This window comes from Orcinus orca, chromosome 9 (assembly GCF_937001465.1).
Source record: "Orcinus orca chromosome 9, mOrcOrc1.1, whole genome shotgun sequence".
Taxonomy (NCBI): Eukaryota; Metazoa; Chordata; class Mammalia; order Artiodactyla; family Delphinidae; genus Orcinus; species Orcinus orca.
In genome coordinates this window covers 34408794-34430761 of record NC_064567.1, presented here as the reverse complement: position 1 = coordinate 34430761, position 21968 = coordinate 34408794, and the positions used below count along the sequence as shown (strand labels likewise).

The window sequence follows — 21968 nt, the reverse complement described above, 5'->3', positions numbered from 1 at the left end:
GTCTAGAGGCTTTATTCATACCTATTTTCTTTTAGTCAGCAATGCTTCATAATGCCCTGGTTTCATGAATTAATTTTAATGGAATTAAACTTGAACAGCTCAAAATTATATAATTAATTTCATTCAGCTACAATTAGAGTGACTAACTGAATCAAGCCTACTAGCATGACACCTGGCGGCAGTCAGCTACATGACAGTAGCAGCAAGTATGTAGGACTGCGGTGAGAGAGTTCCTGTGTACTAGTGAGTTGGTAGAAAAATCTTTTCTGTTGATCATCTCAGAAAGGCCTTGGGTTGACTGTAGCAGTGGAAAGATTTCTAGAGTTGTTTAAAAAAGTCAAGATTTTAATTGAAAGTAACACATCTCAGGAAGATTACATTTTCTCTAGGATAATGCTGAGTAAATGTTACATAAATCTAGAACATATTGGTTTAGCATGCTTCTAATTTATATTTTACTGCTATCTGAATATGGTTTTGCTTTCTAAAAATACTTAGCATTGAAAACCCTATTTTTTTCAGAAATCTTAGCCTCTGGACTTATTCCTGAGTGTCCGTGCATTTTCATGTGTTGAAATGTGTTTTATTGCAGAACTTTTCAATTGTGAAATCCCCATGGTACATGAGAAATTTCTGCATATGCAGAAATTTTTCCTTCCACTGGAAACGTTACTACAGTTGACTAACAACTTCTGTTTGAATCTCTTTCCTTTCCTTGCTTCCATGGCTTGACATTATCAGTTTTTCTTCCTTCTCTGACTCCTTTCTAATTGTACAGACCCCCCTTGATAGTCTTCTTTTAATATACTCACTCTTTTGGTGAGTGTATTCATTTGAATGGCTTCAGCAATCAGATTTAGGAAGATGACTGTTTCTCGCTATATGTTATTTGTGTCTTGCAGATTCAAATGTTCAACACTAAACTCATCCACTAGACTGTAAACTCCATGAAGGCCTGGGCTGTGTCGCGTAACTGATTGTATCCCCACTGCATAGTACGATGCCCAGACATCTACCATGTACAAATATATATTTTAAAAATTTTTCTCCTGGTCTCTGGGTTTTTCCAGTCAACTCCAGACTAAGAGAACTCAGTCAGCTCCAATCCCATCTTCTCTGATAAACTGTGAATCCTCCAGTTATTTTCTCCCAATTACCTCCTTTCCCATTTTTTATCCAGTTGTCGAAACTCTCATCAGCTTCTACCTGGACTGTGCTAAGTTTCCCTTTTAGTTACCCTTACTCTGCTCCCCCTCTTAGATGCATCCGTCTAAGGATGGATGTAAGGATGTAAGTATAGTAGAATCTGAAGGGTCTCTATAGTAGTATAGTAGTATAGTAGAATCTCAAGGATCAAGTAGAGTAGAATCAAGTATAGTAGAATCTCAAGGATCTCAAGGATGTAAGTATAGTAGAATCACCTAAGCCCCCTTCCCCCAAATTAAATTAGAATTTTAGGTCATGGGGCCCAGGAATCTTTTTTAAAAAGTCCCCTGAGTGAGTTAAAGTACAGTCAGGATAGAGAACCACTGGTGTGTACAAGTTCATTAATCTTTCTTATGTGTGGCTTTGATTAGACAATTCATAAAGATTCAGTGGCTACTATCACTTATTTATTTCACTTTGAAATGAGGTCCAGATTTTTCACCTTGGTATTCAATTATCCGTAGCATGTCCCTCTTCAAACTTTTACCATCTTATTTCCTAATATCCCTCTTTAAGTACTTCACAGTGCAGAAAGTTGGAACTTTTGCCCAGGTGTCTGCTTTTTGAGTTCACCCATGCTGTTTTTCCACCTGGAATGGCCTTTCTCCCATCTCTACTTTGAGAATTCCTGCTGATCTTAAAGACCATCCAACATGCACCATTTTCTATAGCACCTTTCTTGAGCTCTCAATACTGATGAGTTTCTTTTTCTTCCTTTGAACCTTTTTTTTAGTGCTCTAGACCTCTTATAATGTTAATTGTACCTTATGTTACAGCCTGCTTTTTGCCTGAGTTATGTTCCTAATAAGACATTACTTTTCCTTACTTCTTGGCTTCCCCCTTGAGAACCCATAAACCCACATATAAATCTCTCATCTTCTTTGATGCTTTCCCTGCCACCCCTTCCCTCTGCATGTATGGACTCACTTCCATCCTTGATGTAACCATACCACATTTTTCTATTATGGCAGATCATGTGCTGTTTCAATGACTTCTTTACAATAATCTTAACATAATTTTTACAGTAAAATCTTCACTGCTAGTCATATAGTAGGTGCTCAATAAAGCTCTGCTATTGAGTCAATGACATATGCAACAGTTACTAGAGATACTGCACCCATTTCTTTAAATTATGGCAGATTTAAAAGCATTTTAAAAAAATCTATAAAATGAAAAAATAGAGAAAAATATGTAACACTTAATGTTAATAAATATATATGTTTTTTTTTTTATTTAGAAAAATGTGATAAAGAAAATACTGAGAGAGATATAACTCAAGCCACTGATAGCTGCTTCACACATGGAGAGATGCAAGACCAGTCCATTTGGGGAAATTGTTCGGATGACAAACTCATCAGAAGTAAGTATTTTTGGAGAAAACTGGAGTGCTTTGGGGACTTGACTATGATAATATGCTCTCAGTTAATCATCTGATATAATTCTGCTAGAAATCTGTAAATCACCAGAGTTCATCTGAAAGTGTTTTTCATGAGTCTTTTAAAATGCAGCGCTAAAAGTAGGGTATAAATAATACTATCTGTCAGCTTTCATCCCATCTTTAAAAAGGAAGAATTGACCTATACATTTTGGACTCCATCCTCAGAGAGACTTAAACAAAACTTAATACCTTCTTGAGCAGTGACTAAGTAGAAGTCAGACAGTTCGAGGTATAAACAGACTGTGAAACTAAAAAGATAAAGACGGAGGTAAAGGACGATGAGTAGTGCTTTGGTAATGCCGTGCGGTCCTTGTTCTTCTGGCCAAATGATTCCAACCTGTTTTTTACAGTTAACACTTTTATCACTACTTGGCTTCTTTTTATTCTCTTTCTCTTCTTAAAATTGCTCTGTAGAATATATAAGAAGCTTTGGTTTAGTTTTGTTTTACTCTGGGAATACACTGAAATGTCAGTATCTTTTGAGTGCTATTCAGAATGCCTGTCAATGTCAGGTTTTACTTGTTCTGGTCGCTAAATTCCCCCAGGTGGATTCAAGATGAATTTGCCATATAATGAACAATTTTCTGTAGTGAATGTGTAAGTAGAAAGAACACTACTATGCCACACCTGGAAGGGCATAGGAGTACTACGTCTTTTGAAATTCTCATTCATGGTAACAGAATTCTCGTGTCACTTCTCAGTTTTCCAGAGTAGACAGAGGAGAAGTTTTATTCTGGGAATCAAGCGTTGTTTTACTTTATTTTTTTAAATTTAGTTCTTCACTTCAGACAACTTCATAATACAGACCCTTTTTCGTGTTACATATTACATTTACTTTGAATCTTGGAATATTGCCTTTCCTCTCTAGAATGCCCAGTATCTGTCCTTAACTGAAACCAAACAGAAAAAAAGCAGATAGAAGGAAAAAGCCAACTTTGTAGAAAACAAAAAATAACAATAGAAACAGTACTGAAGGAGACTTCAAGTTTTCAAACAAAAGTTCTAAAAGTGAGTGTGTTTTAGTTTAATTTTAGAACCATTTTGGTTTTTTACACCTTTCTATTTGGGAAGGGAATAGAAAGGAAATGAAACTCAGAAATTTGTGAGGAGCGAGATTTATATAGCTTTCTCCAAAGAATCAAATAAACATTATTTCAAGTAAACATTTATCGCTGAAACATATATTGGTTGTCTTCTATCTAAATATTGACTCTACTGTTGTGAAACTTAAGGTTTTGTGAGATACTGGCATATTTTATCTATGATTTCCCAAACAACCAGAGAGTTAGAGCGAGAAGGGGTCTTACAGACAATTTTAACTTCACCTTTTGGGAGACAAAATTGTTTGCTCATTTTTTTTTCCCACAGTCACAGAATTTTAAGTGTGTGTGTTTCGTTTAATTGATTTATTTCCCTAATCTCCCTTCCCAGGGCCCACACTAGGAAAACGTGACTAAGAACTCTTAGGACAAAACCCAAAACATAAGTACTGCTGTGTAAGGATGTGGCAAGTCATATTAACATGTTAAAATATTTTTTGTGCTATTTGATGAAGCTCATTTTAGTTGCAGAATTCATACCATTAAAGGGAATGGATTTAAAATGAACTCCTCTCTCTATTGTCTATACTGGTTACATGGACAATGATAAAAAGAAAAGATTGTAAAGTGCATGAAATTCTTTATTGAGATGACGATGCAGGCTGTACCATGGGGCAGTGGAGTATTTGGGAACAACTGTCTAGTTGCCTACTAGAAGGAATGCACTGAAGGAATGCAGAGAGAGAGCTTTATGGCCCCCTCTGAGAGGGCTGCTGGGAAAACTGACAGATGAATGGATATTGAAAGATAATGGCCAAAGACAGTATTGTTCTCTGGTCCAAAACATGTTGCCAAGAATTTCCAGATATTTGTGGGTGACTTTGGACTGTGAATTCTGATGACAGAGTTCAAAAACTACATTTTTGTTATTTTCCTGGTCATACTTTTCTAGACAAAGGCTACTCTGTTGGGTCTACAGAAAAGTTTGATATCTCGATTTGCTGGGATGGAGCATTTTATGTCATCTTTAAAACCGATTTAAGTCTGGATAGCATTTGCAAGTTTGATAATCTAATAGCTTCTGCTGTTCCAACTCCCAGATACTAAACTCTACAAACCCAGCCTGACTTTCCATCTTTGGCTTTCCCCGTTGAGTCGCTGGCCATCTCTGTGTCATTTAACATCTGTCTCTCTTAACCCTGCAGTTAGGGAGATGCTTCAGCATCTAGCCCATTTTGGGGGCCCAGTGAGTCTTTTGTAATAACAATAGGCCCTGGAAAGAAGGCGGTGGCTCAGAGCTGCATGGGGGAGGAGGGGAACATCTGTGGTGAGTCAGGACTGGGCTGGCTCCTGTGCCAGAGTCCTGTGTGGCTCCCTGAGCACCGTGGAAGAGGCGGACAGCTTGCTCTCATGGAATTGATTTTAGTTTCCCACTGTAGTGCGAGGTTGGCTGGATGGAGGCATCATCAGAAAAATGAGGCCGGCTAGGGTGTGGGAACATTTTCAAATGTGCAACCCACTCTTTTTCCAAGCTTCCATGGGACAGTTCAGCTGCATAAGCAAGAAGTGAAGGGGAGTGACTGTTTAATGAGACTTTTTTCTTATCTATTCTTGAGAGTGGTGAGTGAGGGCTGGCCGCTAATGTCTCTGTTGTCCCAGATGCCTGCTGCCTTCTTTGTTAGATGTTTAAGGCATAATTTATAGGGGACTGTTAGCTGTCAGTGTGATGAGGCTGTTTTTACTTTTCTGAGAATAACCGGGCTCTGGAAAGTCAAGGGAGTGGCTGCTTTGGAAATTGTATTCTAATTAAAGGGTGTATTCTCAGACCTCATAAACGAGATCCAAGCTGAGAATAATTTCCAAATTATTCTGTGAACTTTAACCCTGACCTCAGTGGACCACCCACTTGTGGCTCAAAGTTGGTGCAGGCTCTACACAGGCCTTTCGGCTTCGTGTGCCTTCTCTGGTCCTTCTAGAAAACATCACAGGTGGCAGACCTGAGGTATTATGCTCTCAGGGCCTAGATTTCAAATTGGTTGCCCTTGAGTTGCTGACTTATTAGAATCCTTTCTGGAAGTTATAAATAAAGGAGAAGAAATCCATATGGAATTGAACATTTCAAATAAATAGGCCATACACAATCTGGTCAGGGAATGTGCACTGTGATTCTCTTTCTTATGAAATTTAAATGAAAAAGATGATTCCAACCACTTAAATTTGTTTTTAAAAAAATCTAAATCAAATCAGTAAAGAATTAAAAACACAAGGAGGTTTTGTGAGGAAATTTTATAATTGGAAAGGGTTTTTTTTTACTGTATAAATTTTTATCCTTTATACAGTTTAAAAGTCATTCGTATTTGGAGAAAATATTTTGGTGTATAATTTAATTTCTGGAATGGGGCTTACATTTTAGAATTTGTAAGGGTATCTTTCTATGGTTAAGACTGGCTTTTCCCCTCAGATTAGCATATATGGGACAGTATAGAATTTGGAGCTATGCCTTGTTTTACTAATCATTAGTCCTCTGACTCAGTGGAATAAATGTTGCAGTGAAGTGACTTCCTCAATTAATATTAATTTTTCTATTTAACCCATAATATGCATAAACTGATAACAGGCAATAGGCAACATTTCATGTTTTAATTAGGCTAGAAAAGGAACAGAAGTAACATTTCATCTCAGTCTTTGGGGGGATTTCTAAGGTAGGAAGGAGTGTGTCTGTGTGTGTGTGTGTGTGTGTGTTACTGTGCTTATACTCATAGGCATGAGTAAATTTTCCTTTAATTTAGGTCAAATTCTACTATTCTAATTATTTCCTATGGAGAGAGAGCTTACATTTTTCTTTGTTCTTCTTTCTAAAATGCCTCAGGTCTCTCTCTCAGTTTTTTCTAGGTCTTTCTGAAAATTCTTACTACTTAACTTTATCCTTGGACATTGTTTTTTACATAAACGCCTCCTAATTCTAAATGTCATTACTTCACCCTAGAAATTTTCCTTAGCTTCTCTTCTGAAATAAATTTCCCATTAAATGAAACTATTTTGCTCAGCCAGTTCTCTCCTTTGTGATTTTGTAGAATTCCCATGATCTGAAGCAAAGTTAGAATGCTCTACTTAAATGGTAATCCCCATTCTATTTAACCCATTTATTCATTTTGAAGAGGTTTTAGCTCTCATAATAGTAAGCACTTAATTGGTAGTAGAACGCAAGCCCTTGTTCTCTAATTCACACTCACCTCTTCTTGATGGAGCTGGTGCCTCATGCTTTTTCACTCATGCTTCTACTTGAGACCCTCTTGGCGTCCTCTGAGTTTCCTCTCAACAGGCTCTGTTGTTAGGAGCTCTATCATTTCTTTTACTCGCCTTTGCCAACTTATTGCTGACCACCCCTTAATGAATACCATTTCATCACGTTAGGGAATGCTTCCTCTATCTAAAATACTGAAAGAAAGGCAGAGACTACTCAGGTGCACTATTTATATACTTAGAGCATTTCTCACTTTGACTATAGGGAGAGAACACTGAGAGGTCAGGATTTAAATGTTTTCAGCGGCTCTCATGTTTTAATGCTCATCTCAGTAAGTATTATTTGGTTTTCTTTAGAATTCACTTTATATAAAAGAGGCCATAAACAAGCACCCCACCCCCCCTCCCCCCAGGTAAGTACCACCCAGTAGGACTGGGAGATGTGGCTTTCCTGCTATGTTTCTTAGGTAATCTGGTAGTCTTTCCCTGATATCAATACTTCATGCTCATTCATTTGGGAGTAAGTCATGGTGACGTCTATCTTGCTTAGTGCCTAGTCCTCTATTTGTCTCTCAGGAAAATTCTCTTTTTTAATATGCTGACCAAATGGTGATGTAGGTACAGTTCGGATGCTTTACTTGTTGCTATAGACAGGAATTAACCATCAATCAATCCGAAACCCAACTCATGGTTTGATTTTAGGGTTGGGTGGAAAATCAGTAGCCATTTCTGATGGTCACCCGTATTTAACACATTGGTCGATGATAGCCATTAGGCTGTGTTCATTAGGCTCAAGTTCCCTGACGCACTTTTTCCTCGTGGTGCGTGCGTTACCCCGTGCTCATCTGGGTTCTGCCCAAAAAGCTGGGGAGAACCATTGTCCGTGTTTTGTTTTCAGCATCTTAGATTCAGGGACCTGGAGACCAATGAAAGCTGACTGCCAGGGTTCAGACCTCGGATGCATTATTAGTACTGGTGTTGAGCAAGTTCCCTAAACTCGATGAGATCAAGTTGCTCGTTTTTAGAATGGAGGTACTAATTCTGTATACCTCATTGTGTTATTTTAAAGGTTATACAGGAAAACACACTGTATGCCTAATTAGCACAGAGCTAAGTGGGTAAACACTCAAGTGAATTTACCATTTTTTATTATGATTATTCTTGGGCCCAAGTATCAGTTATAAGGCTTTTTTTTTTTTTTTTTTTCTCTCTCTGTGGTTCCAATGGGTTACACGTCCAGACATCCTGGGTACATCCTGGGTATATTTCAGGTCTTTCTGAGACCATTGATATTTACGTCCATAACAGTAGCCAGCATAGTGGCTGCTACGTGGTTTATGATTAATAAATGCTTGGTTACTTAAGTGTATTGAATTAATGAGAGGAGGGCAGAGATTCCTGGTTCATTCATGTCAGGTTCCATATGGAACTTCCAAGTTCCATAGATACTCTAATGATGTGAAGCTATCAAGTCCTAAGTTTGACTGCTGTTCACTGATAAGGCCCTTCTGAAGTGTTTTCAGTGAACTGTGGCCGTGCTCTGGATAACGTTTACTGTCTGCCTAGGTGGGTAGGGATGACGCTTTATGTAGGGCCTTTTTTGGTCTCCTATTCCTTATTTTTCTTGCCTACCAACAAGAAAAAATTTTGAGACTACTTCAGTTCCCTTCCTTCCTTCTTTATCCTTCCTTCCCCTGCTTCTCCCTACCTCCCCACTCTCCTCCCTTCTCTCCCTCCTTTCTCCTTATATCTTTCGCTGCCTTTCTAAGTTAGTTTTCATGTTTTGTATTCTATAAAATACAATATTTTTATTATTGTTCTTATTATTCCTATTAATATTATCATTTAATCTATTACTTTACCTTTCATCTTTATCAAATACCATGACTCATTCAATTTCCAATCTATATCCTACTACACTTTCGTTAAAGATTTTCAGATATTCCTAAAATCTTTTGCTCTTTACTGGGGGAGATGAGATGGTATTGAAGTACAAGTGGTGGATGAGGGCTCAGTGAGGGAGCCAGATTTATTCCTTTCCCATTTGGGAGTTCTTTGAGCCTCAGGGAGGAGCTGAGGCCTGGGAACTAGCTTAGAGACCACCCTGAAAATGCTAACCACTGAAGAAATAAATAACCTTTAATGATCAAGACCATAAATACTGCGGTCTAGATAATTTTAGTTCTCAAACCTCAAACTTCCTGGATCTGAACACTGTGAATTTACTCATAGATTATTATTTGTAGAACATGTTACTATAATGAACTTTCAGGATTAGGAATCAAAATATAACTTTGAAAACTGAATAAAAAATCAGTTACATTACGATGGAGTGCTAATAGTGTGCCGACATTGTGTTGTGTTGGATACAGTGATGAATAATACAGGTGCGGTCTCCACATTCAGAATTTACAGTCTGGTGGAAGAGACATACAGTTCATCTTGAAATGATAGTGTGTGTTTTGAATGCTGTGATGGGGAAGTGCAGGCAGCTGTGTGTTCACATTTCAGAAACACAAATACTCAGGTAGGGGAGAGTCCAAGAGGGCTTTCCAGAGGAAGTGGTGTCTGTTTTGACACCTGAAGGAGTTGGCCAACTCAAGCAGAGCAGGGGAGGGAGTGGAGCCAGAGTGTTCCAGGCCCAAAGAACAGTACACCCACAGGTCTAGAGGCAAGAGAGAACGTGGCCAGCTTGAGGAGAGTTGGAGAAGCTTTGTGTAAGCTGGGATGTAAGATGTGAGATGAGGGGTGGAAAGATGGAGGGAAGGAATCTGTTAATAAGCGTTGAGGGAAGATGGAAGGTATTGAAGGGAGAAGTGACTTCAATTTATATTTTAGTTTGGCTATATTTTAGGATGATTGCTTTTGCAATAGTTAGAAAGTAAATAAGAATGGGAAGGACTGAAGGCATTAGGAGATCAACTGAGCCTGTTGTGTTAATCCAACTGAGAAAAGAAGGTGGCTTGGACTGGGGTAGTGGCAGGTGGGTTTGCAAGAAGTAGATGGAGTCAGCCTTTTATAGGGTACAATCAATCAGTAAGACCTCTGGGGAAAGGGAATGTCAGGTGCTGGGAAGGAGGCCAAGGTTTTTAGTTTGGACAAATGATAGTTGTGATGAAAGGACAGTGGGGCGAAGGAGTTAAGGACATTGTCCAACTAGAGCTTGAAGTGATGGGCTGTGAATGGCAGATGGGTTGGGAAAGAAGTGAAGACAGGAAGGATGTTACAGATAAGAAAGAAAAAGCAGTGATACTAATGAATCCCTAAAGATTTCTGTTTTTTTTTAAGAAACTAAACAAAAGAGGTATAGATGCAGTAGGTGAATGGGATAAGTGGAAAGAGAAGATGGATTATGAGAATGGGAAATAGGAATTTAAGACTTCTGAGGTGGAACAATCCCAGATGAGGACAAGGACTGAAGTGTGGCCCTGAGGATGCGATGGAAATAGCTTTCCCTAAACCCAGAGTACTTGATTGGGAAGAGGTTTTGGAAGCTTCATAAAAATTGCCGTATTTGGGGGCTTCCCTGGTGGCGCAGTGGTTGAGAGTCCGCCTGCCGATGTAGGGGACATGGGTTCGTGCCCCGGTCCGGGAAGATCCCACATGCCGCGGAGCGGCTGGGCCCGTGACCCATGGCTGCTGAGCCTGCGCGTCCGGAGCCTGTGCTCCTCAACGGGAGAGGCCACAACAGTGAGAGGCCCGCGTACCACAAAAAAACAAAAACAAAACCAAAAAAATTGCCATATTTGGCAGGTGGGGAAACAGAAATGCGGATGTTTCCTCCAAGCCACATGGCAAAGCTGGGGCTTCATCTATGTTTTTCTTGCATCTCAATCTCTTGAATTCCTCACCAAACCTTGGTGGCTAAGAAGAAGGCAGCCAGTTTCCATGGTTCTTGAGAACTTGTCTCTGGGTCTTTGCTGCTTTGTGCTAAGGTCAGTCACCTGCTGTAGATCAGAGAGATAGTAGTTCGATATCCTCTAAGCTGAGGACCCTGAAGTGAGCAAAGAATAATACACATGGTTTGAAGCTGCTGGTTTTCTTTACTGGAAGATTCTAAAGGATCTTCTCCATCTAGTCCAGTAGACATACAAAATTGGGACTTAAAAAACAGATTAATATCGATCAGTGTGTGCGTATCAAAGTATATGTGTGTATTTATTTTTTTCTTAATGGAAGATGTCTCCTCACAATAGTTCTAGGGAGTAATGTGAAATTGAGTGAGGACATACTGGTGAAGAAGACTTCCATTTAATATTCTGTATGCTATCTTCTGCATTGTATTTTTCCCCCATGAGGTGAATTGTTTTATTGTATTAAAAGCAATAATATTTGAAAAAGAAAATTCTCCCATATAGTGAAAATTGATCAGGGTGAGGGCCTAGCTTCCCAAAGCTGCATTAGAGCCCAGTTACCTGTAGGAAATGCTCAGGTCACAGGTAAGCCAGGAGATTCCGCTTCCTTCAGGTTCTGCAGAAGACAGGACCAGCTATATCATCTTGGAGGTGGAGAGCAGTGTAAGATGAGAATGCGGGGCCCCTTGTTGAAAACTTATGAATTTCACCGTGGCAACAGCAGAGCGTTAAACCAAGTTCACTGCTCCTTTTAAACTTGGGGCTCAAGTGGTCTTGCACGGGTCACATGCCTATGAAGCTGGGCCTGGCTGGAGCCTTGAGAGAGCAGGGATTTAGTTCTGGTAAGCAAAAAAGGTATACCTTGTACACATTTTATAATTTTTTTTAGTATGTTCCTGAAATTCAAGAATGAAGGAGTTTTTCTGGGCTTGTAAAATCAGTTGCTATGCTGTTAGTCACAAGCATGAGTGACTTGTGATGATAGGTACGTGAAACAGCTGCCATGCGGCAAGCTCTCAAAGGGAGACAGTGGCTCCCAGCTCTTATCCAGCCACAGAAGGGGTGAGATCTGCTTCCAGCTTTACCTAGGCTCAGTACTGAGAGGGAGGGGCTGCATCGGATTGAGGCGCATTGGTGGAATTCCCTCTCCACTCCTTTCAGGAGTCCCATTGCCCTTCAGTTTAGCACAGCTGGGAGTCAATACTGTGACTTGTCCCGTGCTTCTTTCAAGGAGTCCTTCAGGACTTGGTGGTAAATCCGAGCTCCATCGTTCTCCACCGGAAGCTGGATTCTTCCCAAGTCCCTGGGTTCTGTAGCAAGAGACACAAAAGTCAGGGAAATCTCTTTTAAAACCCTCAGATGCTGGTTTAGAGGGTGAAATTGCATTAAGTGAACCAGAGAAGAGAGTGGGTGGAGAAATTTGTTCTGCTTTGGCATATTATATTTAATTAAATACATTTTCCATGGTTCTTGAGAACTTGGATTGGGAGATTTAAGATTCCCACAGTCTCAAATTGTCACAAATATTGATTCATGCTGGTGTGATCGTAATAAGACCGTACGTCTCATCTTTGGATGCTGCCCATACATTACTTGTCTTTATGAAAAAGATATTCACCTGTCTTCTATGTAGAGGCCTGTCTTTGCTGGTTATCTTCTCCATATTCCTTCAACATTACCAAGGTGCTGTCCTAATCACAAAGGTGAGTGATAACGTAGGTTTCAGCGGTGACAACAACACGCCTAGTAAACAGTGTGATCGTGTGTAATTAACATTGTCTTACTAGTCCTCTGAGTTAGGCTTTTCTCATTGCACTTCTCCCATATCCAGTACACTTTTTAAAGTCTTACCAAATAGCTAAGAATATGAAAATTTACTACTGGGAATGTAAAATTAAACCCATATTCTTACATATTTAGGACTTCCATATTTTTCACTTTAGCCAATTTAAGAGGGTCGACTTTAGGTCTCGCTTTTTTTTTGCAGGAAACAGAACAAAAGCCATTCGGTATTTTTTATTTAGATACGCATGACTTGCCTTTTAATTTTTTAAACAAAATATTCCTTTTTAATTAATTAAATTTCAAAGATTCTACATATAATGTATATATAAATATACAGATGAGTCTGTTTTTATAGAGGGTTGAATAATACTTTTGCCATGAAGTCCAAATCTGTTTGGATTAATTCAAGGCAGGGTGAACAATTAATTGCAGGCTACAAAATCTTCTCATCATTTCTACTTTAAATTTGAGCCCAGTTGCCAATCTGGTACCTGGAAAGTTGATGTGAAGGGGTGTTGGTAGTACATTAATTTCCTGTTAACATTGCCAATGAAATGGCAGAACCGTAGTCAGTCGTTGTGTGAACCGGTGTTGGGTGTAATATAGCTGTGACCCTATTCGTGCCGTCAGCTCCACCTTCTAGCATAATCAATTTGATGCTTAACTGGTATCTTGTGTGTCCTCTAAGTCAAGGCTTCCCAGTGTTTGACTGACATAGAGCTTCTTTTCATTTCTTTGAAATCACATCAATTCTTGCCTCCTTTCACTCTAAAGACTTTATGTCTCTTTCCCTTTAGCCACCTTACAAATATGGACACACCTTGGACCTTGCTATCAGTGAGATCTGCTCTATTCTAAGATTTTGAAATCAGAAATTAACTCTCTCATTTCTTCCTGCACTTTACCTTAATGATAATTATGCCTAATCTGCTAACTATGTTCTTTTCCCCCGTAGTATCTCATCTCCTCCTTCACTTCACCTACCATTTTTTCATGGCCATCTGGGACCTGCAAATGATCCTTCATTATCCCCTGAATTCTATAACCTTATGCTGTGTCTGCCAAGCTTACACTGAAACTAAGGTAGCCGACCACACCATCAGGCTTTTCACTTCACATTCCAAGGGCTGTGGATCAGAGACCAAAAATGTTGTGTAGCAGACGGAGCAGCTCTGGTATAAACACGTGGTCTCTAATCTCAATTAAGGCATCTCTGCTAGTACTAGAGGTACAGTTTCTGGTTGATTTCCACTTGTGGTCCATTCTTGCCTTTTTATTTTATGACATTTTTTAATAAGGACTCAGATTATGTTCTAATTCCTTCATCACGGAGACATGTTATGTCCTATTTAAACACCACCTCCTGGTATTCAAAGCCTATTCTGGTCTGTATAGCTGATACCTTATCCTTTCTTGATCTATGTTATGGAAGGGTTAAATACAACTAAAATAGGCTTCTTATAGGTCACTTTTCTCAGTCCAGTGGCCTTTCTCAGTCCTCACTTTTTCTGTAAAATTTGATAGGACGTTTCCTTCTTGAAATTCTTTCTCCTCCTGCTACTCTTGCCCCTCTTTCTGCCTCTGTAGCTATAACTGGCTCCCTTTCAGTCCCTCGGATGCCCTGAGTCCCTTTCTGTCTCTGGGCTTTTGCATTCCAGATCTCACCCCAGGCTTAATTGTCGCTTCCAAAGGGAGGCCTTCCCAGACCTCTCAATCTAAAATGGGTTTCCCTATTTCTCATAGCACCTTTTCCTTCCTAGCCCTTGTCACAGTTTGTAATTGATTTTTGCTATTACATGTCTGATATCTGCTGGCTTTCCGTTGCACTCCTAGCAATCAGCATTCCTCTAGGACCACAAGAAACTTTCAGTAAACTATATTGGATGAATGACTGTGGGAATAAAATAAATTTTACTTTGTCCTCCACTACTTCCTTTCATGAACTTTTCCCTTAGTTAAAATATGTTCCTTGCTCTTCCCTCTACCTGTATTTTCCTTCTCCCAAGCTTCACTTGTGTTACCTGTCTTTCCACATCTCCAGCCAGACATCTGTGATTTCTCCCTCATTTGGACTTGCAGAGTATTTATCTTCATCTCTCCTAAAGGACTCATTAATTTCAAAGTTGTAGTGCACGTGTGGATGGCCCTCTTCCCTGTCACGAGCTGAAGGCTCCTTAAAGGCAGTATCGGCATCTCATTCAGTTTTGCATCCCTCACAGTGTCTAGCCCAGGGCCATGCATGAGAGTTTGTTCCCAATACGTACATGTTAATTGTTGAATAAATGAAAATCGGTACCTTTTGACTGCACTTAGCTTCTCTGTAGGAGTCTGACGGCTTTGAATTGGTTAAGCTGTAGTAATTTGTCTTAAAATGTGGACTGACTTTCTTTGCTTCTCTTAAGGAGCTAATTTTCCGTCTACAGTTCATGCATATCAAAGAATGCTTTTTATTAGTTATATTAACAATGTTATTACTTAGAGCTTTTTATAGCTAATGAAATTTTTCATATTGATGATCTAACTTGGCCTACCAGCAACTTTATCAGGCAGGTGGGATAAATATTATTATCCATAGATGCGACTGAGCTCAGAAAAGTCAAGCAGTGTGCCTAGGGCTGCACAGCTAATATCCCGATTACCTAGCGGTGATTCTCACGTGGGGGGTGGAGCAGAGGAAAGGGTAAGGACTTTGTGCTGTTTGTGGTCCCCTAGAGAATGCATTAAAATCACAGGCGGAGATGACAGTTTTCCCAAATTATAAGCATATTCCAAGCTGAAAGTTCTAATCCATTTCCTAGTTGGGATTTATTGCCGTTCTACCACTATGAGTGATATGACTGCATCCTGCCTTTGTCTTAGGTCAGAAAAAAAGTTGGGAAAATTACAATCATATTCCTTTGGAATGTCATCTTTGTTGTGATAAATTCAAGACAGTTCCTGGGCTTAATATATACTTGATATCTTAGAAAAAAAAGGCTTCTTTACTTTTCAGAACTATTTACTCATTGCTTCCATGAGAACTTGTTCTCATTTCAGGAGATGGGCAAAGAATCTTGGCATCTGCCGTTCTTTTTGTGGTATGAAGATAGGCATTTTCCTTCTGCAACAAAAAGAGATCTTAATAATGGAAGCTGAAGATCTGGGGGATGGGGATGGGCAGGAGTTTGATTCTATAGTCATACCCCTTTGTGCAAAGCACTTGTTCTCAACTCTTCACGTTAGCTTAAAAACAGGCCCCACCCCAGACCAATGACCTCAGAATCATTTAGGAGTAGGGTCTAGGCAATCTTAATTATTAAAAGCTCCCCAGTTAGTTCTGAGGTACAGCTCAGACTTAGAACTCATAAAGTTTTTAATCAAATATGTTGCCCTACAACAAACAAGTATGATAAGCTGAAAACTAGTTTTTTACTTGAACATTTAAAGACTTTTTTTTTTTTTTTTAAAGTGGTTCCTTAATAGCTGTGACCATAAGACCCAGAGGAACTGATGGATAGGGCTGCCTACTGGGGAGAGCCCAGGTGCTGGCTACCTGTCTTAGCCCTTTGGGGAAGTTGTTTTCTCAAGAGATGTTTACATTGTTCAGAATGTGCGTTTCTTTTAATTTTGCTATGTAGCACTTTAAGTTTTATTACACTGGTAAAGAACGATTATAATTTGTACCCCTAGCCTTGTTCAATGAAAAGACTTGAAAATCTAAAATTTGATGTGACTATAAGGAATTACGGTGTATCTTAGGATCTTGACATTTATGAAGTCAAAATCGAAGTTTGTTACGTAAGTCAAATGTTTCAAGTATGAAAACGCTTTTGCTGTTCTTTTTCTGAAGAATTACAAATGCTTGCTTCTTTCATCTGCTTTAGACACTATGTTCCAAACCAGAGTAAGCTGTCTCTTTCAGTTAAAAATTTCTGGAATAAGCAGCCTTCCAAACACTGTATCTAAGTGTCTTATAGATATATTGGAAAGAATATCTCCCTAACTATTAAAGCTAGAGTTTGTTCTTAGAGTAAAGCAAAGTCTCTTATAATAGAGGTACAGTTTACCTAAGCGTCATATTAATAAGTAAAAAAAAAAAAAAAAAAAAATCAGCTTTTTGAATAATATATGAATTCATATGGTATCAGTGGTATCTAGGCACTTGGGACAAAACATAATTAGTTTCAATTCCCTTTGAGAGGGAGATGTGGATGTTAAAATACATTGCTGATGAAGCATATACTTTGGAGAACAGTGTATTTCAAAACTTTGTGCAATATCAGCTATTTCTTTCAGTGGTATGGAAGTATAGCCTAAGACTGAGAAGATTTATTAGGGGCGGTTTTAAACCATTCTTACTATGTAGAAGTTCATAGTTTGTTACTTAGAACTGGATACCGAAAAGAAGAATAATAGCAAAAATGTATAGGCCTGCTTGGAAAGCATTAATTCTATACAACTTCTGGCACCATTGTTTGTAGCCAATAAACCAAGTACTAATCACTTGCTTGTATAAGAATAATCAGTATCACAATACGTAAATATTCAAAAGGGCTTGGTTATATAGTTATTATGAGTTACTCCTTTACAAAACACTGAATAATGGACCTACTCCAGAAAAATCAGCACTTAACAGAGTAAGAAGACTTAGATTTGTGCAATAAGTATATTCTGAGGGAGGAAAGGAGGAATAGAGTTTGGAATAAATTGACTTTATTAAGTAAAAATGAAGAAACTACCTCTATGGAAGGAACTATTTTGCTACCAGGAATAAATATTCCAAACTTGCACAGTAGAAAATCTAATCATTCTAACCTTGAGGGACTTCTTTCAAATGTTTCCGTTTTATCATGGAAATTAATCAGGCTATGATATATATATAGTATGTGTAGTATAAGACCCTATGCAAGCAATTTTCCATCGACTCTTAATTTTTTGAGACATAAACAAAAGACTATACCTTCTCATTTTTTGCACAACTCTGTGAAATTTGCACTCTGGGAAATTAGCACAGGTTATCATCCTTATTTGAAACATGTTGAAGAGTCTTCCTGAGAAATGGAGCCCATTACTTAGCCAAGGATTCATCCCTCGCTCCTCATTGCCTTTTTCAGGTTTGCTTAGTTTGATAAACACTGGATTCATGATCAGCTCCTTGTCTCCATTAAGGCTACAGAAAATCAGGGGTTTGTTACAACACTCACTGGGAAGAACTCTTCCATTTGGCTTGTTTTTCTGATGACATCTACAGTGTTAAAGCAAAAATATTTAAACGAAACCGTTCACAGAGTGCATACTTAAATGTGCTAGAAGCACAAATGTGTGGGAGTATTCATTTGCTTTCTTTTTTTTTCTTTTTTTTTTTTTTTTTTACTAAAAACAAACAAATAAAAGCCCAACCACTACTTCTTGGATCTAAAAAACAAAATAGGATAACTCAGCTTACAGAGTCAGGATCTACCATTCCGGGAGGCTGAATAGCTGCGATTATAGCTTGGTCAGTAATAATGACAGATTTTAGTGTCCATTTTAGTGTATGAACCACTAAATTATGAGTTGAAAAACAGGTAGTTTATAGTCCTAGAATAGCATTTCTTGGAGGCTGTGGATGACATTATATCATTTCAGGGTGGTTTTCTTTTTTTCCCTTTTAATTGCAGGTACAGTGTTGTTTTCACTTCTTTGCATATTAATACAAATATGAAAATATTTGTTGATGGTCTATTTGGAAAAGAGGCTTATTACTATGTACATCTTCACCCTCATTGTATCCTTATGATTTTTTTTTTGGCATACAGTATTAAAACTTAGTCCTTTGGAAAATGTCATAATTCAGAGAACTTAATTTTTATAAGTCTTCATAAGGGCTGCCTCAACTTAGAGAGTTTCCAGTCAGTTGGGCCTGATGCAATCCACTCTAGTATGCCTTGCAAACTAACTGCTGAAATCTCACATACTGTTAATGATTATGTATGAAGACTCTGGAAGAACTGGAGGTGTCACTGGCGATGGATACAGACATAGCATAGTGCTTTTTTAAAGTAGGGGAAGGTATACATGTGGCAAGCCAATTAACTTGACTCCCAAATTCTAAATAGACAAAGCATTTGGAGGAAAATGGAATAATGGCCAAAAGCTTGACTGACTTGTCTCCCAGCTCCATTTTGACAGGAGTGAGCCTTCTGGTCAGACATAGTAAAGCAGCAGCATGTAACACTGGTGCTTAGAGAAAGGCTGTGTGTATGTAGAGAAGGTAAGGGGTGGAGTCCTATGATTTGGATTCTAATCCTGCCTAAAACCCATTAGCTGTGGGGCATTGGGTAAGTCACTTGTCATCCAGCTTCAACTTCTGCATCTTTAGAATATAGATGGGAGGAGTACCTTCCCTCACTACCTCCTGAGGTTGGTGAAGGGTCAAACATGGAAATCTAAATGGAAATATTTTAAATCTAAGTTTATAGATGGATATTAGTTATATATAATGATGAGAATAACTAGTACCTGGTTTAAAGGTCGAAGTGCAGGACCACTTTGAGTTATGCCTTGAAAAGAATGGAATCTCTTCCATAATTGAATTTTTAGGCTGATCCAGAGATACTAAGCAGAGAACCAGGGAGGAAAATGGGGTGTGATTCTCTGAATGCTCTCACTGGTTATCCAGCGTTGGGGGAAGAGTCAAGTACACATATCATGGCCTCTTTCATATGATCTTAAAAACAACCACCCAAAACAGATCATCAGAAAATGTGCACTGAATAGGCCCCTCTTATATTTAAAGCTGAAAATTAATTTTAAAATAAATGAAGTCTCTCAGTCAGATAAAAATATACAACAGAATATTCTTCTACAAAAAGAATACTCTTTTTGTCCTTGATTTCTGGTAATATCCCACTGTATTAGTGTTCTCAGTATAAAATGATGCTTCTACCTAAGTTACTAATTAATAGGAATTTACTTCTGTGTGGATTTATGTGCTTAATAAATGGAATTCTGACTTTTCTTAACACTAAATTAACTACTTTAAAAATGGGAAAAAAAGGAATATGCAAATACCAATATACCAACCATGCTCAGACTTAACAAGTGTCAACATTTTACCAAATTTTCTTGTTTTCTCAGTTTGTTTAAAAAAAAAATAAAACATGTTTTGTTCAACATGGCAGATTGAACATACATATTCCTTTCTCTTTAGAAATCTCCCTTAAATGATAGTAAATTAATAATATTAAAAAAGACACATTTAAATAGAGAACAGACAAGGACACAACAGTGGATCAGAAATGTTAAGAGCTTTCTGAATGATGGAAAGTAGATGGAAAAATAATAACTGAGTTTGTAGCACTGAAAGCCAGAACTGAAGTGTCAGTATAATGCAATACGGTACTTAATACCCCCTAAAAGTTCAAGATTTGGAGACACCTGGGATCTTGGAATCTGGGGTGAAATTTGGACTGAGAAGAAGAGGGAAGGTGGAAAGTTTGCATACACAAGGCTTAGACCATCAGGTCCCTTCCACCCACTGAATCTGAGCAGCTGTGCTACTCCCACTCCAACCCTCACAAGACACAAAAGAGTGATGCTCTAGAGAATTTAAACCAGGGAGGCTCCAGACCTCGGACACCTGGAATGGCAGAGCATGGGAGCAAGTGACATACTGACCACAGGGTGCTTGGTGACAGTTAACTCCCTGCATGACAAGACACAGACGCAGTCCCAACCTCCTTTCCCCTTAATCATTGATGGTCATGAACCAAATATCACAAACCAGAGAAAAGTACTTACTTTTATAATTTTCTTGCTCATTAGTTTTCCAGTTTTGGAAAAAAACAAATGGAAGAGATTTCATCTTACCTCCTGTCGGCTACCATAGTCCCTAGTAGCATTCCTGAGCTCCCAACAACTGGCTGAGAGCAGAGGGGCTAATGAAGCTAGTTCAATTAGTCATTGTTGGCTGTAGGTGGACAGAAAAGTGCTCAATCGCTACTACGACTCCTTCAGGTTAGTCTGGCTCCCAATGAAGGTCCCTCTATTTAAGGTGTCACACCTTCTCCCCGCCTCATACTTCTTTCTCTATAGAAAGAAGAAAATTTTAACAACTGTGTTAATAGATATTATCCAGGTGGCTTAGATTTTAAATGACAAGGTCCTAATGAGGTGGGTACTTAAACTGATTCTTTTTGGATTGTTTTCTAGATATCATGTCATATATACATTGTTTTTCTACATGTTGACAGTGAATCATGGAGCTATACTCTTGTAATATTAAAATGAAGGAAGGTGCCTTAGAGATCAGTGCATTCAACCTCTATTTTTTCAGTAAGCAGAAAGAAATAAACAGTTTGTCCAGAGATAATCAGGTAGTTAGTGGCAGGAGCAAGGCTATAATTTTTGAAAATGGTCTTTGATTATCAATGAGAATATCTAGTTACCCCTTGCAATTTGTAAACCACAGTGTGGGATTTGAAAGGCCATATTAATAGAAAATAATTACTAGAAATTAATAGGAATTTTAAAGTCCCCAGGTAGATACATTTATTCAATTCACTGTCCAGTTGCCCATTTTGTTCTCCCTTAAGAGTTTATCTTCATGATAAAAATTGCTTTGGTCAGCATTCTACCCACCTGTGGTTCGGGTATTAGAATTCTGATTCTTTCTCCAGTGGAGTGCACGAGGCAAGAGACAAGGAGAATCCCTGGAGGGAGAGTATGTTTTTTGGAACCTCACCAAGATGTTACTAAAGCATGTGTGTTGCTCAAATAAACCCTGTGGAGTTGGAAAAAGGTTGAGACTTACTGCTAGAGAATTGTGTTTTAACTGAGTAATGGAATCTGATTTAGGAAATTGGAATAAAATATGAAGATTAGGACAAATCAGAGTGATAGTGTTATTTCTAAAATCTGTGCAGATTCATGAGAATAGTAGCAAGATTCCCTCACAACCATTCATTTTACTATTAAAGAACATCAAATAATTCATGCTATTCTCTTTAGCCTCAGAACAATTTTCACCCAATTTCAATATAAACAGATTTGTGCATTTCAGGGAAATGGATGTATGTGTTTCTTTCTTGGAAGGTAATTAAAGGATAAGATTTCTATAAATGTTTCCTAATATTCCAAATTGTATTTTACATTTATATGCAGTTGATGGCCCCTTTATGTAACTTCCTAAGAACCCTTTTATTGAGAGTGTCTTTATTCACAGTAAGTATTTAAGCCAATTTCTGGTCAGTTATACCGAGAGTGGTCTTATAAGTGAATAATTTATTATAATAACGGCTTATATAGTAAAGAAGCATAATATCTGAAAAATATTTTCAGGAATTGTTTATGGAAGCACAGTCTATCATTTTTCTACTATATTTGTTTATAAGTTGAATTAGGCAATAAATATGTGGTCCAAAGGACTGTGGAATATTCTCC

At 38.3% G+C, this 21968-nt stretch overlaps 1 protein-coding gene across 2 annotated transcripts in view; it reads left to right on the top strand.

The window, feature by feature from the left end:
* MDFIC (MyoD family inhibitor domain containing) overlaps positions 1 to 21968 on the top strand; it is a 99778-nt gene that overhangs the window by 20260 nt on the left and 57550 nt on the right. For both annotated transcript variants that reach the window (XM_004269867.2, XM_012533058.3), the window contains exon 3: positions 2444 to 2566. In XM_004269867.2, the coding sequence (XP_004269915.1) occupies positions 2444 to 2566 (123 nt within the window). The remainder of the gene's footprint in view (positions 1 to 2443; positions 2567 to 21968) is intronic.